This window comes from Buceros rhinoceros, unplaced genomic scaffold (assembly GCF_000710305.1).
Source record: "Buceros rhinoceros silvestris isolate BGI_N320 unplaced genomic scaffold, ASM71030v1 scaffold503, whole genome shotgun sequence".
Lineage (NCBI taxonomy): Eukaryota > Metazoa > Chordata > Aves > Bucerotiformes > Bucerotidae > Buceros > Buceros rhinoceros.
The window spans coordinates 58799-76905 of NW_010403991.1; the positions used below are offsets into that span (position 1 = coordinate 58799).

The 18107-nt window shown below is 37.4% G+C and overlaps 1 protein-coding gene across 1 annotated transcript in view; it reads left to right on the forward strand.

Moving 5' to 3' along the window:
* HTT (huntingtin) overlaps positions 1-18107 on the forward strand; it is a 78550-nt gene that overhangs the window by 58783 nt on the left and 1660 nt on the right. Inside the window, 20 exon segments of the mRNA XM_010133191.1 lie at positions 4-142; positions 469-591; positions 1469-1682; positions 1882-2027; positions 2493-2670; positions 2948-3043; positions 3839-4026; positions 5298-5424; positions 6631-6731; positions 9335-9489; positions 9855-9994; positions 10160-10242; positions 11825-11955; positions 12133-12262; positions 13024-13179; positions 14810-15000; positions 15558-15672; positions 15868-16081; positions 16233-16338; positions 17358-17520. Of these exon segments, the coding sequence (XP_010131493.1) occupies positions 4-142; positions 469-591; positions 1469-1682; positions 1882-2027; positions 2493-2670; positions 2948-3043; positions 3839-4026; positions 5298-5424; positions 6631-6731; positions 9335-9489; positions 9855-9994; positions 10160-10242; positions 11825-11955; positions 12133-12262; positions 13024-13179; positions 14810-15000; positions 15558-15672; positions 15868-16081; positions 16233-16338; positions 17358-17520 (2896 nt within the window).

Sequence of the window (18107 nt, forward strand, 5' to 3'; positions counted from 1 at the left end):
CAGACACCAAAGACTTTACTCGCTTTTGGATAGGTTTCGTCTCATGGTAGCACCAGACACCACTAGTCCTTCACCTCTGATTACCTCACACCCACTAGATGGAGAAGACCAACCAGCTTTAGAGAATGTAATTCTAGACAAAGTAAGATTCTGTTCACAAAGAGTCACCAAAAGTGCCTTGTCTGTAAACAAGCTTTTGCTCACTGCAAAATAATTAATTATAGCTCATTTTTACTATGCAGTTAATGTTCTCAGAATTGTCAGTGAATCTCAAAAAGATTAGTGAGTGATTTCATATGTTTTCCCTGACTGCTGAATTTAGGATGAAAAATTAGCAAATGCGTAGATGCTCATTATGCTGACAGTCCTGTGAAAAACTATCAAGTTTTGTTTCTTTGCATAACTTCAGTAAAAACACTACTTTCTGAAAACAAATATGTAATAAATTTCTTTTTTTAATGATTAAAGGACTGGTATGTGTCACTAGTGAGATCACAGTGTTACATCAAGTCTGACTCAGCATTGCTAGAAGGCGCAGAGCTGGTAAATAGGATTCCTCAGTCTGACCTGAACTCCTTCATGACCAGCAAGGTAACTTCCTTGTCAGATAAAACACTTCAGTCAGCTGAAGAGGATATAATTATTTCTAATGTTCTTACTGGTAGTATTAATAGATTGGATTCTTAAATGTACGCACTGCAAATTTATAGAATACTGGTTGTTCAATTCTTGATTTTCACTTGGTTTTGAAAACTAAAATAGTAGGTACGTTTTGTTTCTGTGTTCATCAATGCTGCTAATAGTAGCTTTCTAGTAGTACACATTGGGTGTATAGAGTGGAAGCGAAGGTTAGTTTATGTATTGTGATCACCAAAATCTAGTTTTACCATTTTACATAATCTTCTCATTTTGCCATACAGTCTCTTACAAGGCCAAATGTTTCTGTAACCTTTTAAATATCTGTGCTAGATGACTTGCATTATGCCACTAACGGGCCGCAGATAGTAAATCTGGAATAGAGGGCAACTTGTCTCTATTACTCTGTTTTCTAAGAATGTATTTTGTACAAATTCTCCATGTTGCATTTGCTAGTGGTATGCAAAAGTAATAGTGGGAAACTTTTTAAAAAGATTTTTGTTTGACTTCTTGAAAACATCTTACTTAAAGATTCCTTGTATGTAGGTCATCCTTAAGCTTTATTCACCTATTGTTCTGAAATTTGGAATAAGCATATTGGTTTTCCTTTCCAGTACTGTGGTGTTTGGAATTTAAATGTGGAACATACTTAAATATGGGCTTAATTATGGTGTTGTTACACCACAATAGAGCAGAAGTCATAATAACAAGTTGGTTAATTAATAAACTGTTCATTTACCACCAAATTAGTAAGCCAGAATAGTACTATCAGATACTTAGCTTCTCTTGAAAAGCAATTTCTTTACTTGTTTTATTTACTATTTAATTTCAGGAATTCAACCTAAGCTTATTAGCACCTTGTATAAGTCTTGGCATGAATGAAATCTCAAGAGACCAGAAGAGTAGCTTCTTTGAAACAGCTCGGAGGGTAACTCTGGATCATGTGTCTACTACTGTACAAAACCTTCCTGCCAACCACCAGGTTTTTCAACCACTGTTGCCAGCTGAGCCATCAGCCTACTGGAAAAAACTAAGCGATATTTTTGGTAATAGAAATAACGATCTTTTAAAGTTTATTCTCTCCTCCGCAAAGGTCCTTTACAAATGTTTTGTGAATACATGAACTTTATATTTTAAAAAATCAAGTTACCTGGCATAAAAGAGCTTATGAAATAATTCTGAAAAACATTTGTAGAAGGGGAAAAAAATTTAAACTGCTAGATTTCATCCAGTCTTATTTTATAGGAGATGAGGTGATGTATCAGTCTATGATGACACTTTGTCGTGCACTGGCTCAGTATTTGTTGTTACTCTCAAAACTACCAGCTGGTCTCCGTGTTCCTCCTGACAAAGAGGATGATATCCTGAAGTTCGTAGTTACGTCAGTAGAGGTAAGAAACTTCAGCTTAATTAAAGATCTGATGAAATGTTGGGAGAGGGAACAACTCTTGACTTAAACTGATCACCATTGACTAACTTTTGATCGGGGCAATATTTTTGTCTTAACTGTAGAAATTTCTTCAGGTTGTTTTATTTGACCTGTGCTAGTAAATCAGATGGGCTGATGGGACAAGGGCAGCTTTTTCAAAGAAAGGGTTGGTTGAAGGATGGAATGATCTTGGCATTTGGGAGAATGGCCCTGCACTGTTTATTGAGACACTGAATAAACAGTGCATAATGCTCATTAATTTTGTTGCACTTGAAATAAATTCTTTTCTCTCAGGAAAATAATCAATACAACTTGCTAACAGAATTTTACATACTGCTGAATTAAAAAAACCCTCACCTTTTGTTATATTGTTTTGTTGTATTCTGTTCTGAGAATTTGCTAATGGGAAATTTTTATTTTTGTGCAGGCACTATCTTGGCATTTAATGCATGACCAGATTCCATTAAGTGTAGATCTTCAGGCTGCTCTGGATTGTTGCTGTCTGACATTGCAGCAGCCTACTCTCTGGAATTTGCTGGCTTCTGCAGCTAATGTGACATATGCTTGCTCCTTAATTAATTGCATTAGATTTATCATAGAAGCAGGTGGGTCCAATTTGAACAGCTATGAGAAAATTTTCTTAATAAATTGCCTTTCATCGCTGATCAGATGCTAGGTGTCTGGAATATTTCCTCAGTCCTTTTTAATTATTTCTCTGACAAATTTATTTTTACTTCTTTAATTCTCATTTTAAATTGTGTTTACATTTGAGCTTGGCAGATGTCTTGATGTTAAATATTTGACTACTGTGTGCTTTTGAGGAGAAAAATGGAATATAAAATATGTAATGGCTGTATCTTTTCAATTTTTTGTCTAATTCAGTTGCTGTTGAACCTGGTAATCAACTCCTTAGTCCTGAAAGAAAGAAGAATACTTTAAAATGCTTAAGTGAGGGCGAAGTTGATTCGAATACACAGAGTAAGTACACAGTGAATTCCACTTTTGCCTTAAACTTTTACTGAAGAAGTATTTGTAGATAATCTTTCCATTACTACTATTTTTTTAACAATGAGAGTTCATCTGAGACCTTATGTACTTGATAAATGTTTATTAAATACAGATTGACATGTTTTTAGTAGCTATCATTGTTTTTGTCTTAAAAGTTAAACATTAATGCAGATTTTTCTTCTGGGGGATTCTGTTAGCTGTGAAGCACATTGCAGCTTTTCAAAGTGCTGTGGGATTTTTAAATTTGATGTGATAGAGGTAGAATCGTTAGTATTTCTTCTGAAGAATGGCAGATTGTCTGCCCTTCTACAGTGTAGGAGCACTATGTTCAGGTGAAGGTCAAGTGTCTGTGAGTGTAGACAGCATTGTCTTCCATATCCAGCCGTGGTGGTACAGTGAGATACCACTTCATTCTACAGAAATTACCTGCTTGTCAGATTAGCATAGAGCTGGCTATGAGAGTGTTTTCTCATAGGAGATGAGTTTGGTCACTTTAAATTCACACAAGTGCTCTATTCAGTGTGGCTGATTCTTGCTGGGGTGTGTGTGAGCTGCTTGGCTGACAGATCTCCGGTACTGGTTATCTCAGCATCAACACTCGTTCAGGGTACTCTTTAACTAGCTGAAATACTGTAGCCTATTTCTTTGTATACATCCTTACTGGGGTTTTGTCCTTTTTAGTTGACATGCTCTACAAAGTGTTTTTGTTTTTCTGTATCTTTTGAATGAATTCATAAAACTGAATTTCTTTTTCTCCCAACAAAGCAACTAAACACATTACTGCAGCTTGTGAAATGGTAGCTGAGATGGTGGAATGCTTACAGACTGTCTTGGCACTGGGGCACAAAAGAAACAGCAGCATCCCGGCATTTCTTACTCCTGTCCTCAAGAACATCATCATCAGTTTAGCAAGGCTGCCTCTAGTGAACAGTTACACAAGAGTCCCTCCCTTGGTATGTTCATGATGCCTTGTTTTCAGAACTTTAAAAGCTATTGAACAACTTTTAGGAAACTAAACATGGTGCTGCATCTTAAGTTTTACATCAGTAGGGCTTCAATCTGTAGCTAGTTTGATCAGCCAGTTTGTCTTTATAAACACTGAGTAGCCAAACATTGTAAAGATATCAAATGAGAGTTCACTTTGGAATCAGATTTGATTAGAAATGAGTGCAGTCGCTTCTCACTCTTATGCATTCTTATGTGAAAGAACGTTCAGGTTGTAGTTTAAGAATGGAAGAGCAAGTGGTGACTTAAGTGCTTTGTTAGGACTGATACTTCCCCCTGCTTAGTGGGATTGCTTACTCTGGAAATAGTGCAAAATCTGCACTGCTACTTTCTTTACGACACCTGAAGCAACAAATTCATTTTTTAGCACGCTAAGCAGCGCAGCGATGCAGTGGTGCTGGGGATTCTGAAGTAGTGTCTGAACTAACTCGGGTATTTGTGTGTGGTACCATACCATGCACATACTTTCTGAATTGTATTATTATCATTCTTTCCTAATTCATCTTCGATCTTTTGGACACATTATTTCAACTTTTTTTCTTTGGCCAGCATAACGTGGATTTAAGAACACCTTGTGATTACCTTCATGTAATGTTAGTACAATAAAATGACTTTGTTTTGATAAACTTCAAAACCATTATTGGAAATGCTTTTAGATGCTTATTAGGTAGTGCAAAAGGGAGTTTCCTGATAAGTGCAAGGCCATTTCTCTGGCCTTCCTCTGTTTCTCAGCACTCTGTTTTTGAGGGGAAATCAAAAGACGCAGATTTTTTTGGTTGAGACTTTTTTGTCCACTCTCAGGTATATCTTTGAGCTTTTTCAGACGTCAGTATTATGTGAACCGTTTTCCTTGAATTGTCTTTCAGCATCATTTCTGCACAATCTGGGAGTCACTTGGCACTGAAATTCTAAACTGAACCGTATGACAGGAACTTAGTTGCTTTTATATCTAAACTTGGACAGTAGGACTGAATAATTAATTCATAGTGAGAAATATGCAAAAAAACCACCCCCAAAATTACAAATAGAGTGTAAATTGAGTATTATCTTAAATATTTAATCTTTCTCTAAGCTCTTTTGTATTTGTTTAATTGGTTTACTGATGTCCCATTGATTTATGAATCATGCATATACATGTATAGGTGCACATATATATTATAGCTGGCATGTTAATACTATTTCTGTTTTGGGTAAGTAGTCTTTCTTTATATGTCTTCAGGTCTGGAAATTAGGCTGGTCACCAAAGCCTGCAGGTGATTTTGGCACAGTTTTTCCTGAAATACCAGTAGAATTTCTTCAAGAAAAAGAAATCTTTAAAGAGTTCATCTATCGAATAAATACACTTGGTATGTACACAATTAAAAACTAATACAGTTGGCTCTTATTGGGTATTTACCCATGTTGTGAAATTACTGAATAACTGAATCTGATACCATTTGTTTACTTTTGTTGCTTATGTGAAACAGAAATAATATTTCAGAGCAGGTTAGTGATTGTGCTGCAGTAATTCTTACATTTTGCTCAATGCAGGGAAAAAATTATAGAAAATTATTTGAACTGAGGGAAGTGATTTCTGTGTGCCCTTACAGAATGCCCGCTTGTTTTCTGGGCATTATGTTGGCCGCTTGCCATTACGTTGGAGAATATTTTGCTTCCCCTCTTTCTTTTATTCATACATAGTATGTAAACAGAATTTAGTACCATGCTCTTAATATTTTAAATGTCACTTTAAAGCTTCTGGATTTGTGAAGGTTTACCGAATGAGAGCAGTGGGGCTTAAGAGTTCAAGCTATCAACAGATGAGATTGTCAAGGGTAATTTATCAAAGTTTTCATATGCTTATGGAAGTCCTTTGGGGTTTTGTGGTGGGTTTTGGGGTGGGGTTTTGGTTTGTTTTGGTTTTCCCTCTGATCTACACTTCAATATTTGTCTGACTTGTGGTGTAGCACAGGAGTCTGTTTGATCACTATAATACCTAATGTGACTTTCTCATTTTTGATTCCTCAGATATTTTGATTCTTTGGGTATCATTCATATAAACTGCAAGGTAGTATTCAGGAATCCTCTCCAGTCTTTCCAAACAGATTTTTACCTATAAAAAAACTTTTTGAGAAGTGCTTGGATTTTAATGGCATATTTCTAGGCAATTCAGTCATTTTGCTTTTTAGGGCATGAAGATTTCTTGGATCATTACAGGATTCTCTGCGACTTTCTTTCCTGTCAGAGTTGGCCAGTTTTCTGGGTGATTTTCTGTGTTGTGAAAACATCAGAGATTTGTGAAAGTTGGACAATCAAAACATTTAAATGTATATAAGAAACAATGCAAACAGGACCATTTAAATAATAATAATGCATAGAACCCTTCTAAAGGGTTTATCACTTTCTAAAATAGAACAGTTTACATTTAAGCTGTAATGATTATCAAAAAATGCAAAATCGAATAGGAAGTGGTATGAAACTAAATCTGTGGAAATTATGTACCATTTTTTAATGACTTTCCATGTTTAAGTTTATATTAAGACGTAAAAGGCTAACTCTGAGTGTTTCCATAGGATGGATCAGCCGTACTCAGTTTGAAGAGACTTGGGCTACTTTGCTTGGTGTGCTTGTAACTCAGCCTATTGTAATGGACCAAGAGGAGAACCAACAAGAGGTGGTGTTGTTTACTGAATTTTTTATAATTAAGTTTTACTTAAACTAAGAAAAATGTTTCTATTAAACCTGTAAAGCAGAAAAGTAATGACTAAAACGAAGAAATTACTTCCATTGTTTGTTTCCTTGTTCTTATATCCCTGTGAATTCAGGCACATCCATCTTTTGGCTTAGAGCTTCTGCAAGCATGTAAATAGTATGGAAAAATTTTAGCAAAGGTGTTTCAACTTTATATTAGTACAGCACTCAACATGCACTCAGATTAAAGTTTGATTAGATGTTTGGCTTTAGGCACAATAGGAACTACCAAAAACTTTGAGAGAAACAGAGTGAGAGAACTCTACCTTTAGGAGTTATACTAGTTAACTGTAAGTAGTATGTATTACTGCAGTTATCTAGTAAATCAAACTTCAAGGAGAGTTTCTTTGGTAAGACTTTTCTGTAAGATTCTCAGCTAGCAATTAATTGACCTGGAGATGCATCAAGTGGGTTCAGAGGAGAGTCGTGAAGACAATCAGGGGGCTGGAGCACCTATCTGAGGATAGGCTGAGAGAGTTGGGATTGTTCAGCCTGGAGAAGAGAAATCTCTGGGGAGACCTTCTAGCAGCCTTCCAGTAATACAGGAAAGATGAGGAGGGACTCTTAATCAGGGAGTGTAGTTGATAGGGTGAGGAATAATAGTTTGAACTGAAAGAGGGTAGATTTAAAGTAGATATAAGGAAGAAATTCTTCATTGTGAGGGTGCTGAGCCACTGGAACAGGTTGCCCAGAGAACCTGTGGATGCCCCATCCCTGGAAGTGTTGAAGGCCAGATTGGATCGGGCTTTGAGCAACCTGGAAGGTGTCCCTGCCCATGGCAGGAGGGGTAAAACTAGATGATTTTTAAGGTCCCTTTCAATCCAAACCATTCTATGATGATTCCTTGTTGCGTTTCCATGTCTCTTGCCCCCAGTTGTAGAGTGTGTGTTGGATATCTGGGCTTCTAGCTTGGGTGCTTCAGGTAAGTGTTCAAAATTCAGTGGAGAGCATTTGGGAGCTGAAGAAATTGATCTATACCACAAAGCAAAGATAAGAGTGAACTTAGCTATCCTGAAAGAGGTTTTCCCTCTTCAGATGTCTTAACGTGCTAGTGAACTGGCTTTACAAGGTTGTAGCTTTTTAAGCTGAAAGGGTTTAGTTTTTGTTTTTCCTAGACTCTTATAGCTTTCGATCCCAAATGGTCCTCATGGTAGGTGCAGAGCCTAAAGTGTTTTTTTTGGAGGGTAGATGCCTGTGAGTAGTGGATCCTGGGTAGCAAAGGGGTTTGTTTCCCTTGCTTCCTAGGTATCAGACTTCAAAAAGGAGTAGGGCGTCATCATCCCTCTTCTCTGGCTTACTGTTTTCTGTTACTTGGACTGACTGGGACACTTGTGCAGCCTGCAGAACTTTTTACTTTATTCTTTTCTACATAATGGCCATGCTGGATCAGACTTAAGGCAACCTAGCTATTGGTAGCACATTATTTATCACACAGCGTTTATTTGTAAAACTGCAATATAAATGCTCCTTTAATTTCCAAGGAAAACAAATATGTTCAGAATTGCAAATCTTAAGCACTATTATAAATTTCAGTATGTTCCTATTTTCCGAAATAAAAATGCACGGTTCTTTTTTTTAAAGATGAATACTTGTTCACCATCTTATATTTATAAAAAAAGGTTCAGACTCCCATATGGTCTGATACTTTCAAAACGGAATCAATCTATACAACAAAAGCAAAAACTCCTGCCACCTCAGTCTGCAAGCGTTTGTGCTGTTGTTCTAATTCTAGTTTGTAATGGATGTGGTGCTGAGGGACGTGGTTTAGGGACCCTGGCAGTGCTGGGTGAACAGTTGGACTCAATCTTAAAGGTCTGTTCCAGCCAGATGATTCTGTTAAAAAAACAAAACAAACCCCTGATATAGTCAAAGTACTGATGATAAACAATTCAGAGCAAAAAAGTTCAACCCGCAATGCCAGAAGTTTAAGAAATGTTTCTTTTTAAAAGGGAAAGAAACAGACTACTACAGTGGTGATGGCATACAGTGGCAAAGTATTTCATGCAATGTGTGTAGTTCCGAATATTTCTACTGGGGAAAAATGACAATTCCTCATGTATGAATAACAGAAAAATGCTCAGAAAAATGCTGCTGAAAATTCATCTTGAGGTTGAGTTTTGTTCCAAAATGCGCAGTTACTAAAACCGGTTACCACAGTTCCTTCTCTGAGGAGTTTCCAACTTATATTTGGTCTTAATTGATGCTTTGTTTCGAAAGATGACTAATGGGTAGGTGCAAAGAAAAACTAATAACTTAGGAAGTTCCAAAATGGACATCTTGAGGTTTTAATGCTGTTGAGGTAAGAGAGGATGCATGCAGAATGGCTGATGAGACGGGGGGGGTGTTGCTGCTACAGTCACAGTGCTTAGTGTGTGTCGCTTTTATCAGCTAGATTTAACAATGGGAAGAAGTCCAGATGTCAGACTTATTAATGATTTAGTGGAAGGTTGCAAATTGATATTCAGGGCTTTCAGGTTTGGGTTTTTTTTTTTTTACACTTCAAATGACAGTAAGTTCATCTTACAGGAAGATACAGAGAGGACCCAAATTAACGTTCTTGCAGTACAAGCCATAACTTCCTTGGTGCTGAGTGCAATGACAATACCTGTTGCAGGCAATCCAGCGGTTAGCTGTTTGGAACAGCAGCCCCGCAACAAAGCTTTAAAAGCTCTGGACACAAGGTATGTTTTTACTTGTTGTAAAATGTGTAAAAGTGATACCTGTAATTAACATGTCATTACAATTGCTTAATCTAGCAGTAGCAAAAATACGTATCGACTAATTTTCTAAGCAAGAGCAGATACACGTGGATCTGTTTACATAGAAGTTACATGAACTTAGCATTACAAACCTGCTGAGTTAAAAGACAGTATCTAAAAAATCAGGTAAACCGTGTGCAGAATGTATTTCTCAACTTTTCTCAGTTATAGCATCCCTGACTATGAAAATAAGCATAAACACACAGCGTTGTAGAGTAAGCTAGTCAGACTTGCACAAAATGGTTAAAGGGAAAATTTGTTTAAATTGATTTCTGTTGGGCTTCCAGGTTTGGGAGGAAGCTAAGTGTTATCAGGGGAATTGTTGAACAGGAAATCCAAGCAATGGTATCCAAGAGAGATAATATTGCTACTCATCACTTATACCAAGCTTGGGACCCCGTTCCATCACTTTCCCCTGCTACTACAGGTAAGTGCCTGTGTGCAGAGGGAAGGGGAGAATGGGTTTCTTTTACATTTAAAAAGTAGAAAAGATACTCCTAGGAACTTGAAATCCATTTCACAGGAACTGAAGCCATTTTCATATCTACTTTGTTATGCATGTTTTTAAAACCTGCTTTCTGTTTTGTTATAGGTGCTCTTATCAGCCATGAAAAACTCTTACTGCAGATCAATACAGAACGAGAAATAGGAGATATGGATTATAAACTGGGACAGGTTTGTTAAACCTTAACTTTGAACTTTTCTTCCTGTTTGTGAAAATTCAGTTAAGGGGCGTTACTTAACATCGAATGTAAACTAAAAGCTCTGAGTGATGCAAGGCATATCATAACTCGGTGACTCCTCTCAGTCAGCCGTCACACCTTAGGGATTTTTTGCTTGTGTGTGTGAGGTCTACCCGTGAGCTATTGAGTTGTACTTTTCAGCCTGCTGTGTTAAAGAGCCCTTGTAGTGTTAGCTTCCATTTTAACTATTGGATTTTAATGTGCTATTGCGTGCTTGCAGCAGTCCTTAGGAATCTGAAAAATCACTGGACATGAAATAAGCAATGTTGTTTTAATTTTAAATAAACTGAGTGTAGGGACATGAAATTCTCTGGATGATGTTAGTTGGAAATTAACACTACATACAGTGAATAAAAGTCCTTCTGCAGTTATTTATCTCCTCGAAAAACCAGTCTTTATGTAAAGTTATATGTAAGTTTTAAATGTAATACTCGTTTCACTATTTGGATGGTACGTATTAGTGAAAAACTCTTAAGTACTAGACTTGGACACTATTTTTCTTGAGGAATCTTTTGCATAGGGAAGACTAAAGGATCATTTGTCCGGCTCTAGGCGTCTGTTTATTCTCTTGAGATTCTAAATGTTGAATTCTCGAATATTCAGTATTTGCAGGTTTACAGTCCCTATGTGTTATTTAGAAAAACTGTTAACTCTAAATCAATACTTGGCCATAGACATCCTGCTTGAAAAACGGATGTAGGAAAACGTGTGTAAATTTTTGCTTAACATGAGAGAGAATTCTGTGTAAGGGTGAATTTTTGTATAAGAAGTTAGTCTTCAGCTATGCAAGAAGTAACTTTAGAGGAAAAGCTAATACCTGTACTGAAACACAGGAAGTCTTGAAATCTTCAGACAGGTCATTTGTGAAATGCCATTAGCAGATTTTATTATTCTGCAACTTAATAAAATAAAACGTAAAGAACAACTAAAAAGTGGTGTTCTTTGTAGATAATATTTTACCTAGCCTGAGTCAAAGGACTGGAAATCTTAGTCTTGTCTGGTTAGTTTTTGTCGTTTCTATAAGAAAGGTTTATCTTGCAATCAGATGTGCTGCCTTACATTTTGCAAAGAGTTAGGAATGTCTTTTCTATTGAACTGTAGTTGTTACAGTTCTTTCAGAATTGTTTTCTTGCTTGACATGAATTGTAAATATTTATACTTAGCTTTAGATTTTGGATCTGGTATGTTGACCTTGGGGTGATGCATGCACGTTGTTAGTGTGTGCTTGCAGGTTGGCCAGATGCTGCTTTCAGCATCACCTGTGTTGCTGTGTACAAACCAACAAGCTGCTCCTGTATTTGCTGTGCCATGCAGTTTAAAGTGAGTTAAACTAAAATGCTGAAAAATGTTAGGAAAAATATTTAAAAATTAATTGATTTGCAGATCTCGTAAATAATTTCTTAGGCTATGTGTTGCCTGTCATTCAAATGAGATGTATTGAGCTGCTAAGATTTTTCTAACTGGACTACGAGGGTGTTAAATTTTGTGCTTTTCTACTTTCTGTGTGTTGCAAGGTCTCTATACACTCCATATGGTTAGGAAATAATATAACACCATTGAGAGAAGAAGAGTGGGGTGAGGATGAAGAAGATGAGAATGACATACCTGCTCCTTCCTCACCACCAACCTCTCCTATTAACACCAGGTGTCTCATTTTTTTCTGGTCTGTTATTTGACTTATTGACAAGCTTTTATCTTTATGTTGAGTTCAGTAAGCTGGGTTTATAAATTGGGCGCTGGTGAATAACTGTGTTATTTCAAACTAAGATTTTAGCAGGGCTCAACAATAGCCATTTTAACACTTGCTTATTTTGCCTTGCAGGAAACATCGGGCTGGTGTAGATATACATTCTTGTTCTCAGTTCTTGCTTGAACTGTATAGTCAGTGGATATTGCCATCAAACCCTAGCAAGAGAACGCCAGTCATTTTGATTAGTGAAGTGGTGCGATCAGTAAGTCTAAACTACTATTCAGAATCATAACTGAGTATACGTTGCCAAATATTCAGAGCTAAGCAGCATTTGTAAAGCGTCTTTTAATATATGGGAAACACTGATTTTTCTTGGTAGTGCTTTTATATGGGCAGTACAGAAATATAAAGTGAGCAAACTATAACATTATACTGATTTAAACTATGTAAGCATCTGGATTGCACATTCTGCTACTACATTACTTACACTTTATTGTTACTTAACGATAGTTGATATTTTGCTTGACTACTTACTAAAAGATTTCAGGAATTTGCTTATACTGTCTTTTTAAGAAAATGAAGCTGGAACAATAATGGAGTAGAGGATGAATTTAACTAATGAATTGTAGAACGAAAACTAAAGAACTCAGCTCTGGAGTGTATCTTGATAGCAAATATTCACTATTATAAGACTTGAAAACTGTCCTGGGAAGAGAGTATATATTGTGTATTTTAGTACATTGTAAATAGCAATGTTCATTCATTTTACAGAATTACTTAGTATGGTCGATTTGGGTTTGTAAACCTTTTGGAAAAAAGGACCATTTCAAGGTAATTGTCATCTGAGATGTTTGGTGGAATTAATTCTGGACAACAATAGTTATTCCAGGATCTTGAATTTATGTTTACTCATTTAATAGATCAATTGGGGAATCTTTTGCTGATAGTTATAACAGAAGGGAGAGTCAATTGTGGTGTGTCTGATAACGGGCTTTTTTATATTCACTTTTAATTTATGTACAGCTTCTGGCAGTATCAGACTTATTTACAGAAAGAAACCAGTTTGAGATGATGTATACAACACTGACAGAATTGCGAAAGGTCCATCCATCAGAAGATGAGATTCTTGTACAGTATTTGATACCAGCCACTTGTAAAGCTGCTGCTGTTCTTGGAATGGTAAGATATTCTCACGAAGTTTATTGCAAATTCATGAGTGCTAGGTTGACTCTGGCTTAGCTTAAAAATTTTCCTTACTGCAAAATCTGTAGTTGGTAAGAATGGTTTGTCACTAAGAAAATCTCTTGGCTGATCTCCATGGCATAAGAGGTAATGGAATATGTATTCAGGGCTTTCAGAGGTTACAAACATCATCTCCAGTTGCCCCATATTCAAACAGAAAGGTTGTTTAGTTTGGGGTTTTTTTGAGGTTTGAGCTTAATCTAATGTGCTTTTCAGTTTATCTTACTTGGTTGAGTGTTACCTTTGCCCAGGACTCATTTCATAGAATCATTTAGATTGAAAGAGACCTTTGAGATCGTAGAATCCAACCATTAACCCAGCACTGCCAAGAATACCACTAAACCGTGTCACTAAGCGCCACATCTACACATCTTTTAAATACCTCAATGTCCTTCTTGTAGTGAGGGGCCCAAAACTGGACACAGTATTCAAGGTATGGCCTCACCAGTGCCAAGTACAAGAGGATAACAATCGCCAGACCCCACTTGCATCCAGCTCTGGAGTCCTCAGCAGAAGGAGGACATGAACCTGTTGGAGAAGGTCCAGAGAAGGGCCACAAAAATGATCAGAGGAATGGAACACCTCTGCTATGAGAGGCTGAGAGAGTTGGGGTTGTTGAGCCTGGAGAAGAGGCGGCTTCGGGGAGACCTTATTGCCACTTTCCAGTACTTAAAGGTGGCCTATGAGAAAGCTGGAGACAGTCTTTTTAGCACTGCTTGTTGCAACAGGACAAGGGTTAATGGTTTTAAACCAAAAGAGGGGAGATTTAGACTAGATAGAAGGAATACATTTTTTACAAAGAGGGTGGCGAAACACTGGTACAGGTTGCCCAGAGAGGTGGTAGAAGCCCCCATCCCTGGAAACATTCCAGGTCAGGTTCAGTGAGACTCTGGGCAACGTGTTCTAGTTGAAGACATCCCTGGTCATTGCAGGGAGGTTAGGCTAGATGACCTCTGAAGTTCCCTTCCAACCCAAACCATTCTATGATTCCTGACATCAAGCAGATCAGCATTCCACCCAACTTGGTGTCATCTGCAGATTTACTTAGGGTCTGCTTGATCCCCTCCTCCAGATCATGAGACTGGTGGAGAGAAAGATGTGTAGGTCTGAGTGCAGTGTTCTCAGAGAAAAAATAAATGAAATGCTGTACTAGAAGTTCAGTGGATGGCAGAGTATTCTTCTGGATGCAGACTACAGGCATCTACCAGTGAGTTTCAGAGAGATTCATCCTTTTTTGTTAGATGAAAGGAGAAAATTCTAACAATCCAGTCCTGTATATAGAGGATTCTTATTTACTAAACTAATGCTTATCTTTTTTCCTTTAAATCATGAGGTAACTTTTTACAGGTAAAACAAATTGGCATTTGGTTTACTAGTTAATCTTCAAGTCATCTTTTAGCTGTGTATATTTAATCTTGTGAAATTTGATTCAGAATAGTTTTAAGCCAGACTCTGATTCATGCCTACTCTCGGCTCTTCAATTTGTTCCAAGTATTTCCAAATGACAAGAGTCATCAGTATTGAACCAGCGTTGACTTCTAATGAATACTCTTGTTGGATGTGTTAGGATAAAGCTGTGGCCGAACCAGTAAGTCGACTGCTGGAATCAACCCTAAGAAGCACCCATATGCCAAGTCGGATTGGAGCTCTGCATGGAATTCTTTATATCCTTGAGTGTGACTTGCTTGATGAGACAGCAAAGCAGCTCATTCCAATTATCAGCGAGTATCTGCTCTCCAATTTGAGAGGAGTAGCACAGTAAGACTCTTTCCTCCTTTCCCCCGCGCTGAACCGGTGCATGCTTCTCTGTGAACAAAAGGACTCATTATGATTTGCTATAGTCAGTACCTTTTAGAGCACGCTGTTCTATCAAGCAACTTTTGGCATTTTCATTGAAAATACCAGCCAGTTTTAGTTGTGATCTACAAAAATGAAAAGATATTCGAGGGTGAGAAAACTGTTCGTTAGCTCAGACTTTTGTCTTTTTGGTAAATTTTGTTCCCTAAACCTTGTGTTTCTATTGAAGAGGGGTACTCTTTGAATAAGACTTGCAGTATCAGTAATAATCAGTAATAATTGTATTTCTGCTAAACAAGCTTCCAATTATAATGTTGAAAAAGTTCTTGTCTTGCACTGGGTTTCCATGATAACCAGTGCTCTTAGGGCATCTTGGTGAAACTTTGTGGGATTTTAAAAATTGCATAAATTTAATGTGAAAAAATACTTAGTGTTTCTAAGAATTGTTTATATATTGTCTCTATGTGACCTAGTCAACTTTGATGTAAGTGACCACTAGTGTTTTTGCTTATTTACAGTTGTGTGAATGTCCATAACCAACAGCACATCTTGGTAATGTGTGCAGCTGCTTTCTATTTGATCGAGAATTACCCACTTGATGTAGGGCCTGAATTCTCTGCAGGAATTATACAGGTATTTTGTGATGCCTCCAGTCAAGGTGGTCATGTAACCTGGGATCACCACATAGCTAGCTTTAACGCTTGAGTTGATTATTGTGGTGTAGGTATGCTCTTGGGTTTAGTTCCGTACTAGCGGCAGTGGTATGGTGCTAGAAGATGACCTAAATACACCTTGAAAACAGGTAGTTGCCTTTTGTCTTTATTTCAGATGTGTGGAGTCATGGTATCTGGAAGTGATGAATCAACACCATCCATCATCTATCATTGTGTCCTGAGAGGATTAGAACGACTCCTTCTTTCAGAGCAACTTTCTAGGCTGGATAGTGAATCACTAGTTAAACTGAGTGTTGACAGAGTGAATGTGCAGAGCCCCCACAGAGCAATGGCAGCACTTGGATTAATGCTGACTTGCATGTACACAGGTATTTACTTTTTTTTTTTTATACCTTTGATGTGCTGAGAGACTAGCTTACTAACAGTGCTAATTTTCTTCATATATTTTTGTTACCAAGGATAAAAAAAGGTCTTATTTTAGCATTCACAGTAAATTTGTAACAAATTATTTTGGTTTAGGAAAGGAAAAAATCAGCCCCAGTCGTACCTCAGATGCAAATCCTGCTGCTCCTGACAGTGAATCTGTGATCGTAGCTATGGAACGAGTATCTGTCCTTTTTGATAGGTAGGAGGATTAAACGTGTAATGGGACACTGGGAGGGAAATCATTCTGTTTGTCACTGTGTGGTCACTCCTCTGTTTGACAGTTCTAATAATTAATGATGTTTCTCTGCTTACTTGATACTTCTAGTATACACAGTAACACTGATGGAATTGCTGAAGGCAGCACAAATGTACAGGAATGTAAATGGAAAACAGACGTGTCCTAACTGATACTGTGTTGCACAGACCGTAATACTTTATAAATGTATTTCTAGTTCCCTTCAGGTCAAACTCTTAAGTGCTTTTCAGGATGTCTTCTGCATAAGCAAGGATATAAATCCAGTTTACAGGAAATAATCTTTCAAACCACCTAAGAGTTTAAAACCTTTTTCCCCTTCCCCCCACTCGAATGTTGCTCTTTCCCAGGCTGTTAAGTAATTGCAGTAGAAAGGTAAGTAAAACTTCTGTGTTCACATGGAACTAATTTAATGGAAGTATTTAAAAACCTCTGTTTTGATCTGACGATCTCAAGCTGTCCTAAGTGAGCATAGCATGTTAGATTTTGCATAGTAGTTTGTGCAATAATGGTTTACATTTTTTAAAGTGTTCATTGGTTTCTCCATACAACTGGATAAGGGTTTCACTTCTGTGCTCAGTGAGAGCAGAACTAGAGCAGTGTGAGTGCCTTGACGGTATCACTCCTAAGAGTTAGCTAAACAAAAGTGAATACTACAAGCAGAAAATAACTTTTGTAGGGAATAATCACATGATGTTAACTTGATCTTGACACATCAGCAGATGCAGCCTTTATTAGGAAGGTTTTCCAATCAGTGTTATTCAGTAAAATCGTCTGTAAGTTGGAGTGTCTTTCCCCCTCTTTACAGTGCAGCACACTTGCTTTTCCTGTTCAATATACTGGTCATCCTGGTCTTGAATATAAATTATGAAATAAAATATTCTTTCTATTGCAAACTAAATTGGTAAAGAATGAGATTTACTGGAATTCAGTCATAAAATATGTTCTTTTTTCATTATTTCCAGGATCAGGAAGGGATTTCCTTTTGAAGCTAGAGTAGTGGCTCGGATCCTTCCACAGTTCCTTGATGACTTTTTCCCCCCACAAGATGTAATGAATAAGGTTATTGGAGAATTTTTATCCAATCAGCAGCCTTACCCACAATTCATGGCAGCAGTGGTTTATAAGGTAGTGTTTACATCTTCTTTTGTTTTTCTTAAATGTTTGAGAAGATTTCAAATAACTGACAGCTCAATCAGAGGGGCAAATATCAATTTCGTTAGATCTAAAAAAGCAGTTGCAGTGATTGAGCTGTACTGCTGTGAGCTTTGTCTTCTACACAACTGGAATCACCAGTTCAATGACTTGTAATGGTAAAATAAAGAGAAAATTAATAATTGTGATCCTGGTGCTCAGGCTCTTTAGATCTCAAGGAGCCAGCCCAGGGCATTTGGTCTTGTGAACTCTGCAGTCACAAGCCCCTGTGGACTCAGCTGGGCTTCTGGGTATTTTGCTTTTCAGCACCTACTTACTGGACTCATGCATCACTTGAGACTGCATGTGCATACTGCTTTTGAAAATAGAGACCCCAGACTAGTCCTGCATTTCTGAATGCTTATTTCAGATATGGGTCCAGCTGGATCCTGTCTGAGATTGCAGAATCTCTTTGTCTAGGCATTGTGTTCGTTAATTCTTCAGACTAAAGAATTGTCCCCAGGAATCTGGTTCGCAAACCTTAGAGGTTTGTAGCTGGAGAGAACCTTTACAAAAGAAAA